Below are 26,096 nucleotides of genomic sequence, written 5' to 3' on the forward strand. Positions count from 1 at the left end.
TTTCAGATTGAATATCATGAATTTCATTCTTTTCAAATTGTGTTTTACAGATCAGAGCATAGATGCATTTCTTTTGGTCTGCTGGACGTTAGCGAGAAGATTTCCATTGATCAAAAACTAGCGTTTTTATTGGGCTTGAAATGTTATTAAATTATTAGTTTTTGCATTTTCATTATTTTGTTTTTTATACTTTTGTTCCAAACAATTTTAGTTACTAAGTTGTACTTTATTTTATTTATTAGAAATATCATTGACATTTAGTAAAATAAATGTTATTCAGTCTGGAGGTCTCACTTTTCAACCAATCACCTCATCATCTACTCTGCAATTCGAAGATTCTTATTTCAACCATTGCGTATATTAGGAGCAACATATGAATCAAGATGCTATGACCGAAACATTTTTTTTGACAGATGACCATCGATATATGATAGCCCTAATTCAGGTGTACAAGCTGATCTATAACTAACTGGCCTGCATAAGATAATGTGAAAAAAAAGACAGGATTTTATTTTTAAATAGAAACTTTCTAAATTTTGGGAAAATATTGTCTGACGAAGAGTACATTTATATACATGTTTAAGCCAGAATTATTTGACATTTACATATGATTTCCCTACCATTTAAAAGCTATTTGATCAAAGTTCAAAGATTCAATGATGCTGATTCCGATGTAAACTTTAAATGAGAAATATAAATTCCTCTATCGGCATTGAAATTAAATTCCAAATGATTATTGACTAATTTACAGCAAACGATGATTAGCTGAATGTAGGTAAAAATCTCTGAGAGATTTAATAACAGGCTGCTTAATGGGAAAGTTCCCATCTGTTCATCAGACCAGGAATAAAAGTGCATTCAGGAATTTTGGAGTCTGAGTGCATCTTGATTGACAGCGACTGTCAGAAGGTAAAATCTCTCTCCTGGAAACTCCTAAACCTGCACTCTGAGGCTCTCTCAGTGTGTGTGTGTGTCACCACTGTGCTGTCTTTGCTGGTATGTTAGTGTGTGTGGGGGGGTGGTGGTGAGTGACATTGATTGTCAGAGTGCCTTGGCCAACCCCTGAGGCTTTTTACTTGTCAAAGAAGGTGTCTGGGTGTCTTTTTTCCCAGCATGGTGGAGCGTGTTTCTCCGTGCGTGTCACACTTTCCTTTTGTTTTTTTTTTAGTTTTCTGCCATTTTTTACCCCATTTTCTTTGTCTTCCTCTTCTTCCTCTCCTTTTTTTTTCCAGCAACTCCAACTTTGCAGCTTATTTTTTCACTACCTCTGATCTTCCTGAGTTTCATGCATTTACCTAATGCTCGTCTATTTTTAAGATGCACTGATTGGAGGTATGTCACACGGAGAAAAGTCTGCATGGAGTTCTTTAAGTGTCTTTAAGTGAGTATCATGATCTGGCCTGATAGTTTCAACTTAATTATTAATTTCATTCACCTGCCTAGTTCTGCCTGGTTCCTAATTTTCCACCTGCGTCTGTGCTTTATATTTGGTTTAGCCCGAGCAATCAGGGCAAGATAATTGTTTTGTGTTTTGTATTCTGTTTGGTCGTTTTTAGTTTAGTTGTAAGGTTCATGACCTGGTTCCTGGCATTGGATTGAGAGGGTTTTCGTGTTCGTCTTGTCTTCTGATCGTGTCCTGGTCCTTCTCCACAGACCCCTCAGGGTTTTGGGCTCAGAACTCTGAGAAGGTGAGTTTTATTCCTGTAAGCCTGGCTCCTAGGAGGAGACCAGTTTAAAGTCCTGCTGAAATCCTGGTGCCCCGTCTTGTCTCTGCTTCACTCAACCACCCAGCCTGCCCGTCTGCTTCTGTGGCTGTCTGTCTGGAGACGCTTCTGGACCCGTCTGTATCTGAACCTGCCTCCACGCTCTAAGGAATCCTGGTAGCCTAGATCCCTATGTTCCTGTTTGGGTCGGAACCGCTGATCAGCTGAGGACTCTTGGATTCCTGGACTGGTGCTGTCTGTTCTGTTTTCCCCTGACCAGGGTCGGCTTCCAGCTTGTTCTCCAGGGCTGCAGCATCTGGGACACTCTGGATGGCGCCAGCCAGTGTCCCATCGGCTGGATATCACCCCTTTCAAAGAAGGTGGACTGAACTCTCAAACCAGGTAAGTGACCCAAACAGATAATCATCTCCTGTCAGATGATCATGGTCACTTACCTGTGTTCCTCCCTTCAGGGTGTCCAAGTGTCCGAGCCGCAGCTCCACAGTCCCACGCTTTTGTTCTGTGCCCTTCGTTGTTTTCTAAATAAACATTTTTAATTTACCTGACTGTCTCACCTTGAATACTGGGTCTACCTGTCCTGTTTTATGACAGTAGGCCCTTTACAGGTGTCTAACCAGGTTTGTACTGGCCTAAGTGGTAATGTGACGATACTTGGACTGGTGTTTTTAAGTCTAAGCTTTCACTCCATACTTAAATAATCCCACTGAACAATGCTTTGTGCAGTGTCTAATTATGCTGTTATTGTTAATTAATTTTAAATTTTATAAGGCAAAACTGATCTCAAAAAGTAATTTTTTCTAATGATGTATTTGCCCTTAATTTCAGGAGGTGATGACCTGCCAATCGAATTTATATGTTTTCTCTTAAAAATAAAATTTATTTTCAAACTTTATTTATGCTTGAGATTTTCTCTTTTTTTTTTTTTTTGCATTTTAAAGATCACATTGTCTTCACTTCCAGCCCAATACAAACACTCACTCTTGACCAATAGAAATGGTTCTTTGCTGCTCGCTCCCCCCAAAGGGAAAGAATGAGAATGTGAAACACAATTTGAAAATAATTACATTAAAAAAAACTTTATCTAAAAAATCAAACATTTAAAAAAGAAATAAAAAACATAAACAATTGCAAAACAATTAAAATAATTTGAAAAATTAAATCTGAGTAATAAGCAGAAACTCTTTTTGTTTTAACCCTTTAAAGTCCAACCCAAGAATAAAACAAAACAGAAAATTACTTTTTTTTTTTTTTGAAGTCCTTAATTGGCCTTTTAACAAAATATGTAAAAAGAAAAAAACAGAAATAAATTTTTGATATTAATAATTTATTACTATGCGATTAGGTCAAGATTATTTTTTGTGTAGTCTTCTGCCCTCTGTTATCAGGTATATCTGATTGTGTACAATAGGATTTTGAGCAAAGTTTTTACCATTAAATTATGCAAAAGGTGTCAGATGCAAAACATTTCAGAAACCGTATGTATCAAATATGATACATTCGGCATTACAGGGTTAAAGTTGATTTTCTGTATTGTGTTTTTTCACATTAATTTACAAGCAAGTTTTGGCCTGAAAACAAAAATAGAACAAAGTTCACTTCGTACCTGTAGGAAGCCGGTTTATTTATGCCTAAAATGCTGTGAAAAGACACACAGATGAAAATAAAGAAGAGAGAGTGGGAGGATTGAGGAACAGTTTCCTCCTAAATGTTCTCCTGACTGAGAATAAAAGGCTGGGAGGAAGGCGTGGCTCTGGTTTGATGGACAGGGGGATCTCATTGGGGAAAACTAAAATAGTCGGATTATCCAAGACTGGCAGGGAATGAGCAGCTCTTTCATCCACAGGATCAAACTCTGACACCAACATAGCCGTCTAACAGCAAAACAAGGAGTTTCTTTGCAAACAAGAAGCATCTGCAGCCTTCGGGACAAACCGACGCTGACTCCCACAGCAGTGAGTGACAGAAAGAGAAATTAAATCAAATCCCTTTGTGAGAAAAGCAGATTAGTTAAATCCTTGATTGACAAATATCACCTTCACACCTATCTGCTCCTGAAATGAGGAGTCTAAAGCTTCAGCATTTGATTTGGCCCTGCAGTAAAAACGTCAGCCGCTGGGAAAGCGAATGGACAAATTTTAATATGTCTCTCGTCTTGAAATGCCAGCAACAGTTTCAATCTGGGAATAGTAAGGATGGGCAGAATGCGCAAATATAGAAAGTAATAATCCAACTGAGGGCCCATTTTCTAAGCCTGACTTCCCCATCAAATCATTTGGGTTATGGTGGCTGAACAGGCCCACTTATATTTCTATTTACTTTCTCCACCATCGCCCCACAGCACACCCACAATTTTCCACTCCGTGATCCGGACAAATCTAACTCTGATTGGATCGACTGCGATCCAATCAAATAGGGAGCCTGAAAATGACCTGATTTAAGGTCTGAACATGAGCCTGAATCCATCAGCCATGCAGGAAGTACAGCCCTCCACCTCACTGTCCATCTCCATGTGGGAGCATCGAGGGGCGAATCACGGCTTCGGCCGACTCACCAGGCATCGCTCTCTGCACCGTTACCCGGGTTACGGCAGGAGGATATTAAAACAAGCCTCAAAGGGTTTTAAAGTGTTATGGAAATTGAACAAAGTGAAGTTTGATTCTTGAGATACTTCTAAAGCAAGGAGCTGGTCGAAGATGGAGGATCAGCAGTCGGTGGGATTAATTGATAAAAAGGGGTCAGTGGAAGAAAAGCTTCCCCTTTGATTTAATAAAAGAGCCTAAAAAAATATGGAGGACCAACTCTGCCATTTTTAAAAATAAATACAGAAATAAATAAATGCTCAATAAATAAACAAATAAGCATACAAATAATTGCGCCCCAGAATACAATAAACTGATAAATGTAGGTAGAAATTAAATTATACAGTGAGACATAAATGTATGAATCTCTTTTAATAAGCTTCTTTATTTATTTGTTGACCCTTTAAGACACACCCCTCCTCATTTGCATAATGATGCAGGAATGCAGACAGAAATGTAAAAACGACAGGCAGAAATAAATAGCATTGTAGAAATAAATAGGGTAAAAAATAGAAAGGAAGAATAAAACAGACAAAAATATTATCACATGCACATAAATAAATATAAAAAAGTAATAAATAAATAAAGTTGAAGATTATAGAAGACAATACATAAATAAGGTAATTATTACAAAGGCGGATAAATAAAAAAGCTAGATACATTTATGCCTCCTTGCATAATTTAATTTCTACCTACATTTATTTGTTTATTGTATTTTGGGGGGCAATTAATTGTGTGCTTATTTATTTACTGAGCATTTATTTATTTCTGTATTTATTTTAAAATATGGCAGAGATGGTCCTCCATAAAAAAAAAACCTGCATGGCAGTAAAATAAAAACACATGACCAAAAGGTCCAAAAGATAAGGCCTGACTAGAAACAGTTAGTGTTTAAAGTTTTAAAACTGTTTGACGATTCCACACTCAAAGTTTTCGTGAACCGTTATACGTGAGATATCTGTGGACACAAACAAATGTGATCGGCTTTTGATTTATTGTTTACTATGTTAGCTAGAGCTAACACCATTAGCAGAAGCTAACGTAAAATCAAAATCAAATCACAGGATAATGAATGAGTGTTTAAAGTGACAGTGAAGCATCATTCAGTCGTTGTAAATCATCGTTCGAATATATCTGAGAAGATGTTTTGATCCTGACGCTAACTTCCCTTTTCTAAAGATTTAACGATAGTTAAATTGACTCTTTTGCACTCTATGACTTTGGTCTCATCGTTTAAAAAAGCAATCCCATATGAGAGGAAAGGAGGGAGATGGAGGGAAATTACAGAAGCTATTTTTACGATATTTAAATGTTTTTTAAACCTGTGATGTGATGTTCAGAGGTTTTGCAGCCATTCTCTAAATTTGGCAATGTTCTCAAATTTATAACTTTTTGTGCTACTTTAAAATTCCCTGCAGGTAAAGATCAGTGCAAATAGTTTGGAGATGCTCTGATAATGATCTAAATTGGACAGTATTTCCAATTTTGTTTTTGCAATTTTAGGTCAATTTCTTTTTTTCATTACCCTTTTATTTTTATTATGCACAAAAAAGCCCTTGTTTATTTTGCATTTTATTTAGTATTGCGTGTTTTGGCTTTGTTTCCTGTTTTGTTGCTGGGATCTTGTTAAAGGTCTACTACTGACACCCAAACACATAATGTGGCAGAATTATTAGTGAAAAACCTTGAGCTGATAAAAATAAAATTTAATTAAATTTGAAACCAAAAGTTTTAAATGGAGTATATGAGTGCAATTTTATGCACTCTATTGTTTTTTTAAGGTAATTTAAAACATATCGTGATATATATCGTGTATCACGATATAGACCAAATATATTATGATATTAGATTTTCTTCATATCGTCCAGCACTATTGCATAGTTCAAACTACATAAATAACAGATAATAAACTAACAATAAACTTAAAACTAAAATATATAAAATAACCAATTGTTTTCAATGTTTCGGTCTAAAACTATAAGCGGCACTTAAGGGCTGGTTTTCCTCCCGCAGCAGTGTGTCGCAGTGAGCTTGTACAGATATTTCAGATTTATGCCCATCATTGAAGTTTGGTTTACGCTGTTATTTAACGCCACAATGCAAGAGAGTCAATCAGGAACTAGCGGTGGGTCTAGATACGACCGAGGTGGTGAGGAAGTGAGGGCAAGTTTGTGCGACAACGGAGGGACATGAGGGCCAAAAAGAGCAGGGATCCAGGTGAAAAAGTGTCCCAGTGTTCTCGTGCACCTCGCTCTTCCAGCTGGTCCAACTTAACCAATCGTTTACCACAATGGCGGTCATAAAAACAAAGGCCGGTAAGGTACCAAAAAGGAAATAGTGTAGAGTGGATGTAGATTTTACCAATCAGAGGGCTCCTGTCTGTGACACTGTCGGCGGTCACCTACTATTTTGCAGCAGAGTGTCTGCGGGAGAGGCGGGAGCATATTTGTGTTAACTGCGACACACATGCAGACGACTTGGTTTTTGAGTATAAACCAGCCTTCATTCATGAGCACCAGGTGTTTAAAAGACTCAATTAAATGTGTTTGTGCTGAATGTTCAAGGCAGCGTAGAAGTTTGTTTCTCGGTTTGCTTTTGAATCCTTCAACTAAAAGCATTCATTATCTCTGAAGCCAGAGTTCAGACTCACCCCATTGGCCCTGCTCATTGCCTGGAAGTAGATGCTGTAGCTCTTGGCAGGTGAGAGCGGAGGGTTCAAGAAGCCTCCGTAGCTCTTGTTGTCCCCAACCGTGAACGGCTGCACAACCGTGAGGCTGGATGGCGGCAGATCAGCAGCCATGTAGTACGCAGAGTTCAGGATGGAGGCGTTCCTGAAGCTGAAAATGGCAGAAAAACACTCCGGAGCTTCAGAGGCGGCACGGCGGCTTTTAGACTTTCTCTCCTCCTTCACAACAAGCTGGTAGGAGCTGAAAAAAAAAGAGTTGATTTCTATAGAAAATCAGGCAACAAAACACTGACAGATAAAGTTGTCTAGAAAACTCCTTATTAAGGTAAAATTCCTTCAAAGTTTACAAGCATATAGTCCTATTTCTAAGCTTATGCTGGAAATAAATAATAAATAAATGTATTTGTTCTTGGATTGAGGAAGTTAAAGAGACATTTTACACTTCAAATAGGAAAAAAAACAACTGTATTGTCTTATTTCAAGTGGATGTTATCAAATTATATCATTCTAATTAGTGTTGCACCGATACCAAAACAAGTATCAGTCGGGGCCAGATCCAGCACTAAAATGGTGGTATCGGCATCAGTGAGTACAAACAAATAGCGCACTGATGCCATTTTGATAGCCAAAAGTTTATTCAACTATTGTCACCCATTCCAGGTAGGCAATAAAATGTTCTACCGGATTCACTTTGTATTAGTCTTTTTCCTGCTTCACAAAGGTAGGCAGCAGCTTGACAGTGTAATGCTGCCATAGATCTTTATACATATAGATATTTATACATTGGTAAGACCAGCATCCAAAGGCTCACATCCAACAACCTAATTCTAGATAAAAACAGAAGAATGAAAATCAAGTTTGTGCATTAATGGATGCTAACAGCTGTGTGTTTATCTGCACAGGTGTTGCTCTGTTTCTACTCTTAAATGTGCTTTGGTCTCTGTGTGTGTGAGAGTCTCCATTATGCTCTGAGACTCCATGAATGGTTAAGGGCCTCCTTTAGCGGCCAGGACAAATGCAGCAGCCCTCTGCAATTACCTCCACCCTCTACGCCAAGAATTCGCTTCACAATTATACACAATTAGGGAAATGTATGTTTCTGTGAAGAGGGGGCCGCCGCCAATTATCCCTAGCTCCTGTTTGGCGGCTTTCATAAAAAATAATTGCTGATGACCAAAGATGGGTCTCTCTCCATGTCACGTCCTGAACGTTCTACCGCTTTGGATGAAAGACAGCTTTTAGAGGGAGCACAGAATAAGAAGACGGAGTGCGCTGGTTTAAGATCAGAGACGCCATGTTTCCATCTTATGAGAAACTCTGAGGGAACTTTAAAAAGTTGAAAGAATATGAAACGTGAGTTAGATATTTTTTATCCCCTTGCTCGGGTTTAACAGCTCTGATGTCATGATCGCAGCCATGGTAGCTGATCTGATTACTCACTTCATTCACCTGCTGTTCCGTCCCCGCTCTCTAATTATCATTTATCTAATTCACCTGCTCCCTCTGCTATTCAGCCCAGCTATCGGGGCCAGATCATTATTCGTTAGTATTTCTTAGTTTATTCTTAGTTTGTTCGTGTTATGCTGTTGTCTCAGTTATTCATGTTTGTTACATGAGTTTTAGTTAAGTCCAAGGTTCATGTTCCCGTCCCCAGAGGACAGTGGATTTAGAGGGTTTATTGCTGTGGGAGGTCAGTTTTAGTCCCATGATCCTGGCTCCTAGGGGGGGAGCAGTTTAAAGTTCGGCATTTATCCTGGTACCATGTCTTGTCTATGTTCCTCTACCTCTGAGCCTGCCTGTCTTCGTATGAGCGTGTCTGTCTGAGCTCGTGCTGGACTAATGGAACTCTGAACCTGCCTGAACGCTCTGTGGATTCCTGGAACCCTGGATCTTTCTGTTCCTGTTCGGATCGGAAACCCTGGTTGGGCTACGGACTCCTGGGTCTCGGAACTGTCCAGTTCTGAACCGTTTCTCAGACCTGGATCGTTATCCTGTCTGCTTCATCGGGGACGTTTTGGACGGCTCTGAGCCGCAGCTCGTTTAGGAGTCCATCGGCTGGATCTTGTCTTCCTCGGAGAGGACGGACTGAACTGTTAAACCAGAGCGTCAGTGATTGAGCGGTGCCCCACCCCCCTCCTACAGCCGCTGCGGTTCACTTATCCTCAACAGGCCATCTTTCTGTTCCTTTCTGTTTTATCATCCCTGTCATTGGACACTTTCAAATGTCCGATTGTCTGACTCGCCTTGAATACTGGATACATCTGTCGGTTTTATGTCATCTAAATCTAAAGTTATCAATACTTATTCCTGCTGATGCTGGAATAAGTTTGGTAGAGATGTGTTTATTGCTTTTCAGTGTTGGAAACATTACTTAAAAACAATAATTTGTTAAAGTTACTAATTACTTTTCTAAAAAAGTTACTCAGTTACTGCGCAATCAAGGGAACTAGTTACTAGTCAAAGTAACTATACAGTTGGCTTTTATGATCTAAAATGTTGAAGAATTTCACTTTTTACAGAACTATAAATACAACTGAAGCTTCAATTATGAAAAACGTTGGAGATTAATTAACAAAATATAAAAAAGTAGAAGGTTTGAAAAACATTGAATAATAATCCGCACCATGTTGGTGAATTCTTGGACACCTGAGTTTCTGTAGAATTTTGTAGCTCTGATTACGCATTTGGTTTAAAATAAAAGAACAATGTGGTCAACTTTATGTTTATGCAACTGGTTTTACAAATAGAATGAAACAGATGCCACACTTTTTGAGCAATAAAAGCTAAGACATTTAAGAGTATAAATGACAAATGAGCAGGTGATTATCTGGTTGAATTGTCTCTCCAGAGGAAGAGAGCTGGATGGAAACAGAGTGAGCCGCAAAGGAAGGTAAGGTGACTATAGAGTGAACAACCAGGATGAAGGTTGATTATTTTAGAGACAGAATAAAGAGGCGAACCTGATGGGAGCTCCTCTGGACTGGGCTGGCTTCAGCAGGATGGTGATGGTCGTCTCCGTCTCATTGAGCGCGCTTTCTGATTCATACTCAGGCATCATGGGAGCTGAAACGAGACGTTTCTGCAGCATGAAAACTGTGGGAACCTTTAATGAAGGACAGCCATAACTGTACAGTCTATGTTATTCAAATATGGCCCAGAAATACAGCAAAAATACCACATAAGGATTTGGAAGAAACTTTTACTGTAAAATTAAACTTTCAAATCAGTCATCAGATTTCTATTATTCTGAATTGTAAATGTTTTCTGTTTGGTTGATTCATTCACATGTTCTTTATAGTTTCTACTTTAAATCTGAGCTCATGTCAGTGTTAGAATAAAGCAAACCTCATCCTGATGGTTAACCTCATGTTTAGTTTAGAGACGTCCCAAATGATTTAAGCCGGGCATACACTGTAAGATTTTTTGCCCTTTTCGGGCCGACTTTCCAGAATTAATGTACAGGGGATAACGAGGAGCGATCAGCCTTTCACGACCACCTCCCGATCAGGAATCATGAAGTCGGGAGAAAATCAAACACGTCAGGTCGAACAATGTGAGCTGTGAACTCGAACTGTACGACCAACCGCAGGGTTTCGTCGTACAGTGTGAGCTATACATGCATGCAAGGATTGAAAAAAATTGCACTGTGTATGCCCGGCTTAACACGGTTCAATAAACCATTGATGGATCAATATAATTTGAGGCCATTTCAAACTGTGTAAACATGTTTCTACGACGGAGTATTAGGGCCACACATGAAGAGAAAAAATATTTTTGCCATGACGAGATTAAACTCGACATGTCGACTTTAAAGTCGACATGTCGACATTAAACTCAACATCTCGAGAATAAAGTTGAAATGTCATGTTGAGTTTAATCTCGACGTGTCGACTTTAAACTCGCCATTTCGAGAATAAAGTTGATATATCGTGGCGACTATAATCTCAACATTCCAAAGTTTGGAGAAAAGAGCAACCGCGCTCCACAGCTGCAGTCTGCGTTTTAAGAGTGAAGGTAGTCTTTGACGTGCTGCAACTATATAATCATCACAGGAAGCGGTGGCCTACCAATAATAACGTAACATCTTTCCCTATGCTTACCCAGGCTCGCAGTTCTGAATTTGAGAACATGTCAGTCATTTCAACTTTATTCTCGAAATGACGAGTTTAAAGTCGACAGGGCGACTTTAATCTCGTCATCTCAACTTTAATTCAGTATTCATACTTAGCAACGCACAGAGGATATAGGTAAAAGAATGTTTGAACAGGAAACATTTACACACAGAATAAAATCGAGTGAAGAGGTGAAAGAACGGTTTATGCATCAGAGAATTTTGGCAATCACATTTTTTTTTCTTTTCAGGCCATCATGGAAAAACACCACACACACACATTCCAGTTAGATTTCCACATGTCGTGCACATACATTCACACTATGTTACAGAAAAGAGGATAAATACACTGAGAGGGATGGGGCAGCTTTGTAGGAAAAAAGCTTTTGAGATGTGAGCACTGTATGGTATTATTTTAGGACAGCATGTTAGAATTCGACTTGTCAATAAACGGTTTTCCCCACTCCGGTGGACAGATGAAGTGAATCGTCTCCAGTGTTTTGATATTTTTCAAAAGAAAATTCTAACATTTTGAGCCCCAACAGCATCCATCACCTCTAACGCATCGTCCTGTTCAGAGGAGGGACTCAACAAATGATTTGATTCTCACTGATCAAAAAACTTCTGTTTAGAGGCCTAAGATCATTTATCTAGTTTTATGACATCATTTCTAATTGTAAGTGTTGCCTACACTTGTTTCAAGGTTTAAAAATCTCAAAGAAAGAAGACATTTGCTGAGATTTATTAAGGTTTTTGTAATGATCTTAGACGTCCCGTATTTTTACCAGTTTAGAAATTAGTTACATTTACTTGAGAAACCTTTTAATCAAGATATACTTTCAGGAGTGGTTTTGCTGTCCTGTGCTTTTTTCTAAGTTAATAACATTAAGAAGTATCACTGGTTTTATCAGAGTAAAATCACCCCATATCCTCATTGGATAAACTAAAATACACAACATGAAATTCATGTTAGAGTGAGACTTCCTGTTAGCACAAGCTTTGTGTGTTGTTTGCCTCCATGTGGAGAAAGTTGACCTCCACACAGTCCTGACCTCAAAAGGGCAGAGGTTCACTATCTGACTCACAAACTGCGTTAACAGCCTGATATACCTTGGCCACACTGTGTTTCTACCTTTCTTATACCTTTTTAAAAATACTTAGATTATCCTGAGCTATTTTCTGCATTTGAGCTGCTATAGGCTTAGACTGCTGGATGACATAGAGACCCCTTTTCATCATTCTATCTGTATTCTCCCATTCTGCTGTATTTGTTAGTACAATTTCTTACGTTCTGCTCTCTCTGCTTTTCCTCATAGTAGCTTCATCTGGTCTGTTCCTGTTTGGCTGTGACTCCATCCTGGAGATAAATAGCTGCGCTGCTGCCATCAACACCTTTGTTTACAGATGTTGGAGATCGGCCTGTTTTTCAGTATAGTCCTGTTTCTCTGACTGTGACTAACTGGATGTGCTCTCTTCATCTTCTGACATGAGAGCTGGCTTGGAGCTGGTGTGCCTGGCTATGTTTCTCCTGGACGGGGCAACCTGTGGAGCTGGTTTACAGTTGCCTTTTGTATCTCTGCTTCTGTCTCCTTGAACCCCAGGCGGCCTCAGCAGATGGACACTCACACTGAGCCTGGTTCTCCTTAATGTTTCTTTCTGTTAAAAGGGAGTTTTTCCTGTCCACTGTCGCTACAAGTATGCTTGGTGTGAGGGATTGCCTTCAAGTCAATAAGTCGATGCAATCAGCAGGTTTTTCTTAGATAAAAAAGTTTGAACCAATCTGACTGTATGAACTGGTTGAATTTTCTTTGTAAAGTGCCTTGAGATTATGTGTTTTTGATTGGTGCTAGATAAATAAATTTAATTGAATTGAAACCGGAGGGATTAACTACATTCACAGGCTAAAAGCAAAGCTCATTGCTAAAGAAGGAGCAGATAGACCCGACTCTTTAGAAATCAGGAAAGTAATCTTTAGCTGGACTTAAGAAATGATGTAATTTTACTTTAGTAATGATATGTTGGAGGAGTTCTCCTTTTTATTGAGTTTAGTTTCTGTTGCTCCGCCCACCTGTCATAGTCACAAACAATTATTCATCTGATCACAATAAGCTCATCCGCTGCTTGTAAGTGAAACAAAGAGACGGATGAACGTTGTGCTGAGAGACTTTCTATAACTTCCAGGTTTTACCTCCACGTGTCACAGCTTCATGCTGGAGTTGCAGCAATAAGACGTCTGAGTGAAACAGAAACACTAGGAGCACCCCTCCATCCCTCTCCATTTTCCGTGTCCCTTTAATTCAAAAATCTGGCTGTTCTTTGGACCTCGAATGAGATAATGAAGATTAAGGATGGCGTGACATTTGGAGGGAGACGTATCTGTCATGTGAGGATGGAGCATCTCTCTTTCTTTTCTTTCTACTTATAGCAAGATGTTGTTAAGATTAGTGTGAATGATTGAAGGGAGGAGGCTAAGAGGAAAAGGTCATGCTAAATATCCCTGCAGGTGTTGACAGAGAGGCCTGCGTCTGCAACATGCCGATGATATGGGGGGTGGGGTGGTAGTGGGAAGGGGGGGTGGGGGGGTTATGTGGTGGTGGGAGGGTTGGGGGGTGGACTCACCTGAATCTGAGCTTTAATGCTAAAACTGAAGAGTTGACGTGATCCTAAGAGGGAGGAGGACACCAATCCTAACTATTTCTCACTTTACATCTAATGAAACCATGAACCGAGTATACAATGGAAAGTAAAACACCATATCAGCCCATCTAACAAAAATTTACAATCTGAGATCTCACCAAAAAAAACAGATTAGATTATTAATCTGTTGATAAAATTCTACTGAGGCAGAAATGAACCATTCTGACACAGATGGAGGAACAGACAGATACCATAGAGGAGATATAATCCATGATGCAGAGACTGGAGGACAGGAGGAGACAAAACTGGACAAAGTTTAGATTAAAGGGAAACTGAATGCCTGAATGAATAATTAATCTTCAACCAGTTAAACTGTATTAAGCTGATTATTAGACTTAACACCTTAAGTGCACCGTTTTGTTCCACGAACATTCACCATTTGAAGATAATAATGAACCCTGGACTGTTAGTCTTGTGCTATGAAAATATTCAGAATTGGAAAATCAATATAAATGTATATATATATATATATATATATATATATACACACATACATACATACATACATATACAAACTATCCAGAAGTCTTTTTGATAAACATAAAAAAACTAATCTGAGTAAATTTTTTTTTTAAATCAGTGCATTTGAAAAATTTATTTGAAAGAGGAATTTGATATAATGAACTAAAGATAGCATAAAGGAGTCTTTTTTTCTCGCTTTAAATATTAGTCATCTTATTTCATTGTCAAATTTAATTTATTGTAGTGAAACCTACTTGCAGTAAATCTACCTGTACGCTGCAAATATTGCTGCGATTTGTATAAAAATCATGATATATGTGTTCTTAAAACTGATTAATAAAACAAGATCAAAAACACAAGTTGATTGAAACTAAGATTTTAAGACTTGATTTTTGCTCTGAGCAGAAAAGTACCATGAATGAATGAATTTGCATTACTTTAAGCAGTAGGTAGCAGCAACATCTCTTAGATGTTCTTTGAGTGTTAAAATCTGAGAAGCATCACAGCTACATGTTGGAAAGATGGGAGCAATATGCAGACTTTCTTCTTTTAATAAAGCTCCTATTGTTTGAAGGGAGGAGGAAACTGAAAACTACGAAAAAAATGTCACATTGTTGAAAGGTGAAATACAAAAGAGTAAAATTTGGCTGAAAGAAAAAAATAAAATGAAGAGAAAGCAGGAATCTAAAATCACTGAAAGGAGTCAGATAGAAAAGGCAAAGAGGGACTAACAAACAAAGAGCTTTTATTTTGCTATCAGTCATTCTCCCATTAAAATAACAAAGGACGGCCTTCCAAAAACAGCCTGAACAAAAACCCAGACAATTCTGGTGTAGAAATGTTGTCATATGAAGCAGTTTGTTTCTGCCTTTTTATTGGTGCCACTGACATTTTCTGTGAACTGATGCCTGCAGATAAACAGGATTACAAACGGAGAGAAAATGTCAGAAAGCTGCCAGTCAGTCAGGAACAGAGAGAGGCACATTCAGAGAAAAACAGAAGACGTTAGTCTGCCATGAGAAGCACAGCTCTGTCCCGGATAAGATCAAACCAATCCGGCCTACAGGAGGACATCCAGGATTCAAAAGTTACCAGGAGCAGAGAGGAGCAGCAGCCAGAATCTGCTCATTGAATCAGGGCAGAAATCAAAGGATTTATCTGTAGATTTTATGGAACCCAACAGTAACAGAGGACCAGAACTTATGTAGCATTTTTCAATCTCTGTACTGAAATATAGATTTTTCTGGGGACTTTTTTTGTTTTGCTCCCTACATTTAAACACAACTATTTGTACTTTCTGCTACTCACTGTACATGAAGTAATAGCTGAATGAAGACAGGCAGGCTGGGTAAATTTGCACATGATGGATCAGATGAAGACATTTCGCCTCCCTTAACTTTTACTGTACATGTTGACGATGTTTAAATTTCTATATTTAGTTGTACTTTCAGTTTTAATGCTGTTATAGGTTTAGACTGCTGGAGGACATAGGGATCCCTTTTCATCATTCTGTTTTATTTTCTGTTTATATAATGTATATAATAAACTAACTAACTAACTAACGTTATGTTATGTTCTCTGTGCTTTTTCTCATCACAGTAGCTTAATCTGGCCTTGACTAACTGGATGTTCTCTTTTTCATTCTTTGACACAGACACTGACTCAAAGCTCATCTGTTTAACTGTTTCTTTCTTAGAAAATCAAAATCCCTTTAATTGCTCTTGTAACCTCAAAGTGTCGATGAGAAAAGGCAAAACAAACCCGGTGAGCCCAGCTGAGTCCAAAACCAGTGTCCTTTACCTGCTATCTTGGTGGTTATGCGGGTGGTGACCGGCGGCCCGAAGCCCTTGTTGGTGGACGCCTTCAGGGTGAAGAAGTAGGTGGTTCCAGGGTAGAGGCTGACGAACAGGTGATGGGTCTCGTTCCTCAGCTTGAAAACTCTTCCCCTCTGGGTGGTGAGGTCGGCGCTGGGATCCAGGGAACTCAGGGCCTTGTAGGTGATCTGGAGACAGACAGAAGGATTGTCTTATTCTAAAGCATTACTAATATCCTTTTTACACTCTGTGTGGGAACCAAACTCTCCATTTAAGAATATTTATCCTTATATAAAATTTCCTGGTGGAATTGTCTTCCTGCGCTGGCAGATTATTTCCCTATGAGAACTTGTTTTTGAAGATGGCATCAATCTTAAAACAAGGTCAACGAAGCTACAGCTATGGTACGATTTGTTAAATCCTCACTTTATTTGGTCAACCACACAATATGTAGCTTAAGCATCCAACATAACTTGACCTTGGATATAATTCGGATTATTTTTCTCTGAAGTTGAAATCCATGCTGAAAACAAACGGCCACAATCACCGTTCATTGACAACCCGCCCCCCTCAGCTGTCACATCACAGCCGCCCAGAGAATCAATCCTGAGGTATTAAATCATCCGTTAAATGTTGCAGGGATCAATTTGGTGGCGACGGCTATTTACAGCAGGTCAGTGTGTCTCATTGTGATCTCCACTCTGAAAACATAAAGCAGATTGAACACATTGACCCCGTCGGCCAAACCGTCACAAATGCTTTCAGCAGGAGTTTTTTAAAGAGCCGTCGATGTCTGTGGCAGCGACGCTTTCGGCCAGTTTCCACACATCAATGACTCCACACATCAGCTCAGACATGCGTGCGTGATGGGCAGAGGACAGCTGCTCAACGCCGCCGCTATTGACTGAGAGCCATTCAACACATTTCAGCACTGGGCCTCTGGCTGTTTGGAAACGTCTCGGTATAAACCGAGCGACTAGGTGGGAGGAGGGGGAACGCCACTCAGATGGACAACTATTTTTTTTAAATCCACTGAAGAAGCCTGAAATAATTACTATTAAAGTGGGATATGAGGGGGTGCAATGGCGTAAATACCGGTAAGCAGAGACAGCAGATGCTTCCCGGTTGTATTGTTGTGTCGTTACGCCATTAGGGGGCTGTTACGCTAACGCTGCATTCAGACATTTATCAGAGTGTCCTAAATGAACCTCATAGTTGAACCTCATTGAGGATGTCGAAACAATCTATCAGGATCTGATCCGTGCTTCACCTTTACTGCATCCTGTTTGGTCTAAGAGCTACACTGCAAATATTTCCTCAAAACAGAGTTTTTACTCTAAATTTGAGAACGTAAATCAAATTATCTCTCAGTGGAACAAGTGTTTCTGACCCTAAAATAAAATAATTAGATGTTATGCAATGGAAATTAGATAATAGATGTTTTTTTGTGAGTCATATTATTCCACTGGTAACAATACGGCTAAAATTGAGGAAAAACATATTTTAAAAAAAGAGAAAAACTTATATGAGGTACATTAAATAAATCACAGCAAGCTGGCCCACAGTGAGGCTTCTGAGGATTATTCTTTCAGTGTTTTTTTTAAATAATAATTATGATGTTTGCATAAATGTTTTATTTTATTTTTTTATTTATTTAGATAAATCCAGATGATATTAGCAGTGGTGAGGATAAACTTAACTTTATTCTGTTTTATATAATTTCTCTAAATTCAGTCCAAGGTTTTAACAAAATAAAAAATCTAACAGGTCAGATGTTTTATGATAAATGTATAATACAGATTTTAACAGTATCAGGCCCTTAATTAACTCAGTGTCAGATTGATACCAACATAACTCTATCTCCTATACTTTAATTGTTAAGACTTCTCTAAAACAAGAACTTAATTCTGGAATATTTGAGTTGGTAAATGGAAAACTTCTACCTGATTAGAACTGCACTTGGTATTACACACAAAGAAAAAACTGTGTTTATAATTTTCTGGAAGAAAAAAAAAACAAACCAAAATGGTCACAGAAATACCTTGAATCTGACAAAAGTAATAAATGAAAATTCTACGAACTTGAACGAATGAAGTCAGACATTGTTTTTCACCCAGACTTCAACAGTTTAATCTAAAAAAATTAAACTCATGGAGCAGATCGGGACAATTATTATGGTTCCTTTAACTTAATATTAAGCTAAGGGAGCACAGGGTCAAATTACTTTCTTTTTGGTGTTTTTTTAAGCATATGACCTTAAATTGTTGGGTTTTTTTTGTACATGACTAACGGGATACACACCGGTTGAGGTAGTTTAAAGTCTATTTTTCATACAAAATTAAAGGGATAAGCGCAAATCTGATGTCTATGCATATTGACTATGGGTATGCTGATCTGACGAGGTATGCTGATCTGACAGAGTGCTGGCCATTGTCAGAGACAGTGCAGCTAACATGACCATCCCAGGTTAGCAAACTGGTTTGTTGCATTTCAAGTGGTTTGCCGGTCGGTCTTCAATAAATTGAACATAAATATAATATTTGGCTGGTTTTGTTAGTGTTATTTTGAAAGTAATAAATATTGATATAGGAGTCAAATCAAATCAAGGTCAGCTATTTTGAGAATCAATTTGTATCGTTAGCTATGCATCAACAATTGAATCGGCTCACCCTACATGATACCCAGTCAGAGTAATGTGTATAGCACAATTCAGTGCAAAGACAAATCGCTTTACGTAAATTAAAAGATAAAATAGAACACGATAAAAGAAGCTAGTAAAAGAAATAAAACTGGAAGAGAAAAGCCAAAGGTTTGTCAAGTATGTCAATAACTCAGGATGGAAAAATGACACTGACTGAAGAGAGTAGAGAACAGCAATGCTAGGAAGTTAAATCAGCGACAGCTAGCATTGACGAAGAGATTTGGAACTGAAACTGCAAACATTATAAAACCTTACTAAAACATTAACTAAAACTTATGATAATCCTCTCGTTTAATGCTGTAGTTTTTTGTAAGTCTTCTTTTTTTCCCCAGAGTGAGATGGTTTCAGTGTTTCTGCAGAGTTCCTTCCGTCAACATCCCTCTACAAGTTAGCACTTTCTGGTGTCAGGGGGCGCAGCTTAACTCAAGGCTCTAAGTGGAAAAGAAAATGCAGCAGAATACGAGAAAACCATCCTGTTTGTCCTTTTTTCAGTAGCTATGTTTGAATATTCAATATTCTGTCTTGATCACAGCCCTGATAGTTGATCTAATTGCTCACATCACTCACCTGTCAAACCCTCCCCAGTCACTAATAATCATCACCTTATCCACCTGCTTCTTCTGCTTGATATACTGTTCAGCCTAGCTATCCGAGCCAGATCATTGATGTATGTTTGTTCATTAGTTTTAGTGTTTTCCAAGGTTCATGTTCCTGTTCTCGGAGGCCAGTGGTTAGAGGGGGTTATTTGTTTTCTCTTGGTGTGTGTCTGGGTGTGTTTCCTGGCTCTTCTCTGCTGAGCGTGCCCTGTTTCTGTTTTGACTTGGCAGGGGGGAGCTAGTTTAAAGCTTTGTAGTCCTGTCTCTTATCCTCTGAGTGCACCCTGATCCTGTTTTGGCTCAGTGGGGGAGGCAGTTTAAAGTTCCATGGTTTTCCTCATACGTCTTGTTCTGCCCCATGTCTGCATCCGAACGTGTCTGCTTGAACTTCCTGTTTGAGTCTTGGAATCCTGAACCTGCCAAAACTCTCTGTGGACACATAGAACGAATTTGCCTTTTCTGGTTCTGATCAGGAACCCTGACCAGGCTACGGACTCCTGCCTGCTCACTGGGGTTGCTGCATCGGGGCCACTGTGGGCGGCTCTGCATCTCGTTGGCAGTGCATCAGCTGGATCCTGCCTCACCCTTGAGAATGGACTGAACTGTTAAACCAGGTCTAACTCCATTATTGTTGCAAAAGGTTAAGATAAAGACAGGATGATGCAGAGAAAGCTTGAAAGAGCAAAAGGAAAAGTGTCAAAGGATGTGCAGGACGCCAACAGCTCCAGGCTGGAAATATGTGTGTGGGTGTTTGGTGGAGGGAGGCAGCAGGACGGCCGTCTCTTCACACTCTGGGACGTCTGACGGGCCCCTTGTCACTGCGTTAACAGAGCCCAGTCCAAAACTGCGACAGCTGGCTACCTCGCTTAAGCCGAGCCTGCAGGCTGAGAGGGCGACGTGTGAACGTGTGACTGTTTGCATGAATGTGAGGCAGAACAGAAAGACCCGGACAGGAGAGCTGCTGGAAAGACAAGCTACAAACACTGAATAAGAGGGTCGTACGTCGCAGTCCCTAGGGGTCCAAAGGATTGGAAAAACGGAGCAGTTCACAGAGATTTCACCTTTTTTTTTCTACATTTCTTTAAATGATAAACCTATGTAATGTTTACACATTTAACATGTTTCCAGTTGGTTTTTGTTTAGTTAACAATTCCTACTTAGCATAAAAAAACCACCAAACAGCATCTGCAACTGAAGTTTAGGTTTGTGGAATGTCAGAAGTTTCACGAAATGCACCAAAAAGTTGCAAAATTTATTCAAACTGAGCTAACAACACATTTATGAAGCATGATTGTGGTTTCTATAGAGCTTTCATAAATATTTGTTGGTTCGCTTCTATTGTCTTTCAGGACTGAATTAATAACCAGAAGTGGGTGGAAGTATAAAGCAACCATCCCTGAAAAAACGTATTTGGGGAAAAAGGCTTTTCAGAAAACGGAGTAACTGATCAAAACGTGATTTAAAAATAATGTTCACGCCGCACGCGATTTTAAAGACTAATTTAGTACAAAGATTGATGTTTAAAAGGAATTGTGGGGGACCAGCCAAGGACTCATCAAGGAAAGTGGAGAAATTTTGAATGGCTACTAATGTAGAAATTATGTGCAAATGCTGTTATTTTAAATGCTACAAAGAAATAATTAAAAGAAGCAAAGAATTTCTTTAAAAAATCCTAATTTCAGGCAGAAGAAAGACGTTAAAAATGTGTTTATTTTTAACATTAAAGCTATGAAATGATATTGAACCAGATGAGTTAAATCTGGTTTGACCAGTGCATTGGTTCAGTGGCTGGGCAGAACAAACACAAGGTATAGAGATAACTTGCTGTCTCCCACCTATGCTCCTTAGTGTGTGTTACCTTGACCTCCAAATGGTAGAGTGCGTTTTACCAAACTAGGTCTGAAACAATTAAAGGAGAAGTCCGGTCAGCAAGGATTAATCAATGGATCATTATCTATACCTAAAACTAATACGTTTGTGGTGATTTAACGAATTTTGCGTTAATCAGTAAAAAATTTAAAAATAATTCTTCTCACCACTTTACAAGTAACATCAGTGGGAACTACTGCACTCAACAACAATTGTTTAAGATTTCCAGAGGACTTCACCATTGAGATTCACCAGAGCTAAACTCTTACAAAGCTCATGGCAGTTGGATATTGGAATACATCGGGTGAAAGAAAAGAAAGAGAAAAAACAGGTAATATGTAGCCAACATTTGGAAGAAGAATGTTTTCAAGAAGACTTGGATAATAGCGCGTTGTGACAAACACCAGATACAGCACTGGGACTTGATCAACAGCCGATACCGCACCGTGACGTCACAAACCAGTAGTTGGCAGTAGTGTTCTTTGACAAACATGGATGCCTCCAGTAAAGAACATTCAAATTAAATTACTCTTAATTAAAAACACTTATCATTTATTGAACACCATGTAATAATTTTAGAGTTTATGACCTTTAAAGGAACTATTACAGCAGAGATTTCAGGTCACTGGCAGCAAAGTTTTTTGAACCAAGTATGAGAAATAAATGAATAAATACATTTTCAATAAATCTGTTGGTCTCTTTACAAGGTGTTAAAATATGTTTTAGTTGCTCAAAGTTTTACAGCATCTTCTTGTTTCAGCCACTGAATTAAAGCCCTTTATCAGCATCTGAGTTAATAAATATCTAAATATAGGGTTGATGGAGTAAAAGGATTCAAACATTTGAGTGAAACTCATCTTTAAAAACAACAAAAACCAAAGTGGGAATAAACCTTTAACCAGTGGATGACCAGATTGGAAAATGCAGCAGAGAGACGGCAGTCAGTGTGTGACGCCTCTCTGGCTTTAAAGTTCGCTGGCTGAATAATATATGTTGGATCAATAGCTATTTATACAGGCTGGGACTTTGGGGGCTGGAACAATAAAATATCATCTATTTCATCTATGCTGCAGTTTTGCTTTGCACATCAATGGCTCTTATTTTATAAGTCATGAATGGCTCCATGTTTTTATGGGCTTTGCTCTCTCCCTCTATCCACAGTTTGCTCTTAGCCGGCTCACTTTTTCCATCTTCTTTTCCCAGGCTCGGTGAGAGGACAATCTTTCTTCATTTTATTACTCCTAATGGCATTTTCTCTTCCCATGTCTTTTCTCACACCATTTCAAATTCCTCCTCCTGCCTATTCTCTGCTATCTCTCCATCTTTCCTCCATTTTTCTCCTCCTCCCTCCCGCTCTCTGCCTCCCTGTGGTTGATATACTTGGAATCGGCAGAGCCGTAAAGCTCAGGTTGTTTTATTGGCCAATGAAAAGGCCGGCGCGCAATGGGATAGTGCATCTTGGGTAATAGAGTGTGCGTCTGTGGGGGATAACTCACCCGAGGGACGGTGAGCTTATGTGTGGGTGTGTGTGATTGAATTAGTGGGCAGAAAGGAGGGAGGAGGGCAACATAAATAGAGAATATGTAGAAGAAAAGGAAAAAGGTGGAGATACTGTAGCAGATTGAGAATAAAAAACAAAAACATTTGAACAAACTGAATGCTTTATTCAGCAACGTTAGAATCAAAGAGGGTAAAAAAAAACATTGGAGGCAACATAAAACAGATTCACAGAGATCAGCTAGACTGTTTCTGTCATGGTTTCGGTCTGTTTAAAGTTTCTTTTTGAGATTTATTGGTTTCATTTCCATTTTGAGTTGTGTTCTGCTTGTTTTAGAGTTCCTATGTATTTCTTCTTTACCCTGTGTTGTCTCACTCTCCTTCTCCTAGCTCCCTTCTAGTTTCCTCTGTTCACACCTGCTCCTCTTCTTTTAATTAGTCCACCCATTGTTTCTGTCTCCCATTCATGGTCCACCTGTTCAGGGTCCTGTCACACCTTACCGATTTAGCCAGCGTATTTCTGACGTCCCACAATTTCCTAAAACGCTGGCATACGCTGAACTTTCTATTTATTTTTTCAATGCTGGGCGTATACATAGCGTATTCATGATGAGTCCAGAACTTATGTCCAACGACAGCCTAACTTATGCGTAATGCACAGCAGCGTAATGCCCATGAAATGATGCACAAGCCAGTGTCCCAAGGGGGACAGGGATGATCTGGAGGCGCCAGGCCTGCATAAAAAGTCTTTGAGCTGCTGTTTACCAGCAACCAAAAAATAAATAAATAAATAAAAAGAAAAGAAAGAAAGTAGGTTTGTAGTCGCAGTAGATTCAGAATCATGTCTGATTGGAAGTTTGTTGGTGGTGGGCGTGAACGTGGGGAGGACCCATCACACTCACCTTCTGGCTCACCCTATGATGGGGATGAAGTCTGGAGGAGAACTGACGGTTTCCTCCTGTGAACCCCTTTGTACCAAAACGCTGCCAATACGCCATTATACAGTAGCTGTTAGAAACATGCTTAGCGGTCTTCTGGAACACGTCAGATACATTGATGTGCTTTGGATATAAGTTCTTGATAAGTTACCCATAAGTTATGGACAGGTTACTAATAGGTTTTGGATAAGCTACAAGCGCCGACTTATGAGTAACTTACACTTAACTAATGTCAACGGCAGTAATAATTGGACTTTATTGATCTCACAATGGAGAAATTTGCTCTCTGCATTTAATGGGGCGCCTGGGGAGCAATGGTTAAGGGTTAAGGAGTTAAGGGTCTTGCTCAGGGACCCGGAGAGGCAGTCTGTGGGAGTGGGTTTCGAACTAACCTAACCTATAGGCCACCACTCCCCTCAGATCAGATAACTTACCTGTAACTCACGGCCCACATATTGCATGAGGTATTTGCCATATGTCGACGTGTTTCAGCCAGAGATGGGAAGTAACAAAGTACAAATACTTCGTTACTGTACTCAAGTAGATTTTTCTGATATTTTTACTTTACTTTACTACTTATTTTTATGGCGACTTTTTACTTCTACTCCTTACATTTTTACACAAATATCTGTACCTTCTACTCCTTACATTTTAAAAAATTGTCTCCTTACTTTAGTTTTGAATAATTTCAATGGAGTTACCGTTATTATTTTTCACGTCATCAATACCAAATTCAATCTAATTGGATGGGAATCTACGTTGCATTTGACGCACCACTACAAGATGAATCAACAGATTCGGCGGTATTCATTCGCGGCAAATCATTGCAGCTTGGTGGCGGTGGCGTTAGCATAGTAGCATGGACGACGAGATGATTGAAAATGAACGTAACGGAGATCTAGTCCTATTGGCAGACATCCATTTAAAATGTAGGCAACGGCATGAAAAAAGTGCTTTCTACTTTTACTTTTATACTTTAAGTAAATTTACAAGCCTGTACTTTGTTACTTTTACTTGAGTAAAGAATTTTAATCAGTACTTCCACCTTTACCAGAGTATATTCTAACACAAGTATCTGTACTTTTACTCAAGTACAGAAAGTGAGTACTTTTGCCATCTCTGGTTTCAGCATACTCATAACTGATACAAAATGTATGCCAGCGTTTTTGCCATATTTTCCGTACTTCAGGCTAAATTGTCAAGGTGTGACAGGGGCATAAGTCACTCTTTGCTGGTTCCTCATCATTTCTTTGCCCTTTATGTGTGTTTTATGCACAGAACTTCCTAGTGTAAATGGCATCTGATTGGAGAAGTTAGCTGGAAATGACCAAAGGTTTGGTGTCATCATCACAAAAAAAACATTCTGTTTCTTACAAAAGTTTGTTTTTAATTGTCCTCAATTATTCCAACAAGTTGGACTTTAAATTGCTGATCAGATTTAAACCAGAGAATACCAAAGTTTTGAAATTCATCTGATTCGCAAAATGTCGATGCAAGAAATGTGGCACATAAAATATTCAAATTTAGGCTCTGAAGGTTAGAGATGTTTCCTGTAGATTGGAGATGGGTTTTTTTTTTACCTTTATTTAACCAGGAAAAAAAAAAATCCCATAAAAAAAATCTTTTTTCAAGGGAGTCCTGGCCAAGAGGCAGCAAAGTTACATAATAAACAGAGATACATTCAATTAAAGTACACAATAAAAAATCAAGTAAAACATTTAAAAATAATTGAGGCTGCTTCAAATTATTTGACTTTCAAATTAAAAGCATTTAAAGATTAAAAACTCAGTCAGCTTTCTTCCCTAGTTCTGTGCGGGCAAAAGGAACAGTGAGCAACAGCTGATTGTTGGATCTCAGGGTATAAGAAGCCATGCTTTTCTGTGTAAGTAAGGTACAAATGTAAGAGGGCAGTAATCAAAGAAGGGTCTTGGAAATAAAAGTGTACCAATGACACTGCCTTCTATTAGAGAGGGAAAGCCATCCCACCTGAGAGTACAGGTCACAGTGATGTCATGGCTTTACAGTTAGTGATGAACCTTAATGAAGCATGGTAGACAGTGTCCAACAAGACATGAAGAAGTAGCATTCCTATAAAAAAGGTAACCATAATCTAAGACCAAAAAAACATGGCAGAGACAAGGCGATTTTTTAGTCCAAAAGAAAAACATGTCTTATTATGAAAGAAGGAGCCCAGTTTAACTTTTAATTTCTTCCCAAGTTTATCAATAAAAGGTTTGAAGGTGAGGGAGTCATCAAATACTATTCCAAGGTATTTATATTCATGTACCACCTCAAAATCATCCCAATCCAGAGTGGACACTACTGGAAGGGTTTGAAAACAACATTAACTTTGTTTTGTCAGCATTAAGTAATTATTTAAGATTAATAAATGAATACTGTACAGCAACAAAGGCTTTCTGTA

At 38.9% G+C, this 26,096-nt stretch overlaps 1 protein-coding gene across 15 annotated transcripts in view; it reads right to left on the reverse strand.

Moving 5' to 3' along the window:
• ptprt (protein tyrosine phosphatase receptor type T) overlaps positions 1–26,096 on the reverse strand; it is a 471,678-nt gene that overhangs the window by 204,759 nt on the left and 240,823 nt on the right. For all 15 annotated transcript variants that reach the window (XM_038297556.1, XM_038297553.1, XM_038297554.1 and 12 more), the window contains exons 12-14: positions 16,060–16,261; positions 9,950–10,052; positions 6,954–7,230 (exon numbers count right to left, since the gene is read on the reverse strand). In XM_038297556.1, the coding sequence (XP_038153484.1) occupies positions 6,954–7,230; positions 9,950–10,052; positions 16,060–16,261 (582 nt within the window). The remainder of the gene's footprint in view (positions 1–6,953; positions 7,231–9,949; positions 10,053–16,059; positions 16,262–26,096) is intronic.

Source organism: Cyprinodon tularosa, unplaced genomic scaffold (genome assembly GCF_016077235.1).
Source record: "Cyprinodon tularosa strain WSP-4 unplaced genomic scaffold, ASM1607723v1 ctg390, whole genome shotgun sequence".
Classification (NCBI taxonomy): Eukaryota; Metazoa; Chordata; class Actinopteri; order Cyprinodontiformes; family Cyprinodontidae; genus Cyprinodon; species Cyprinodon tularosa.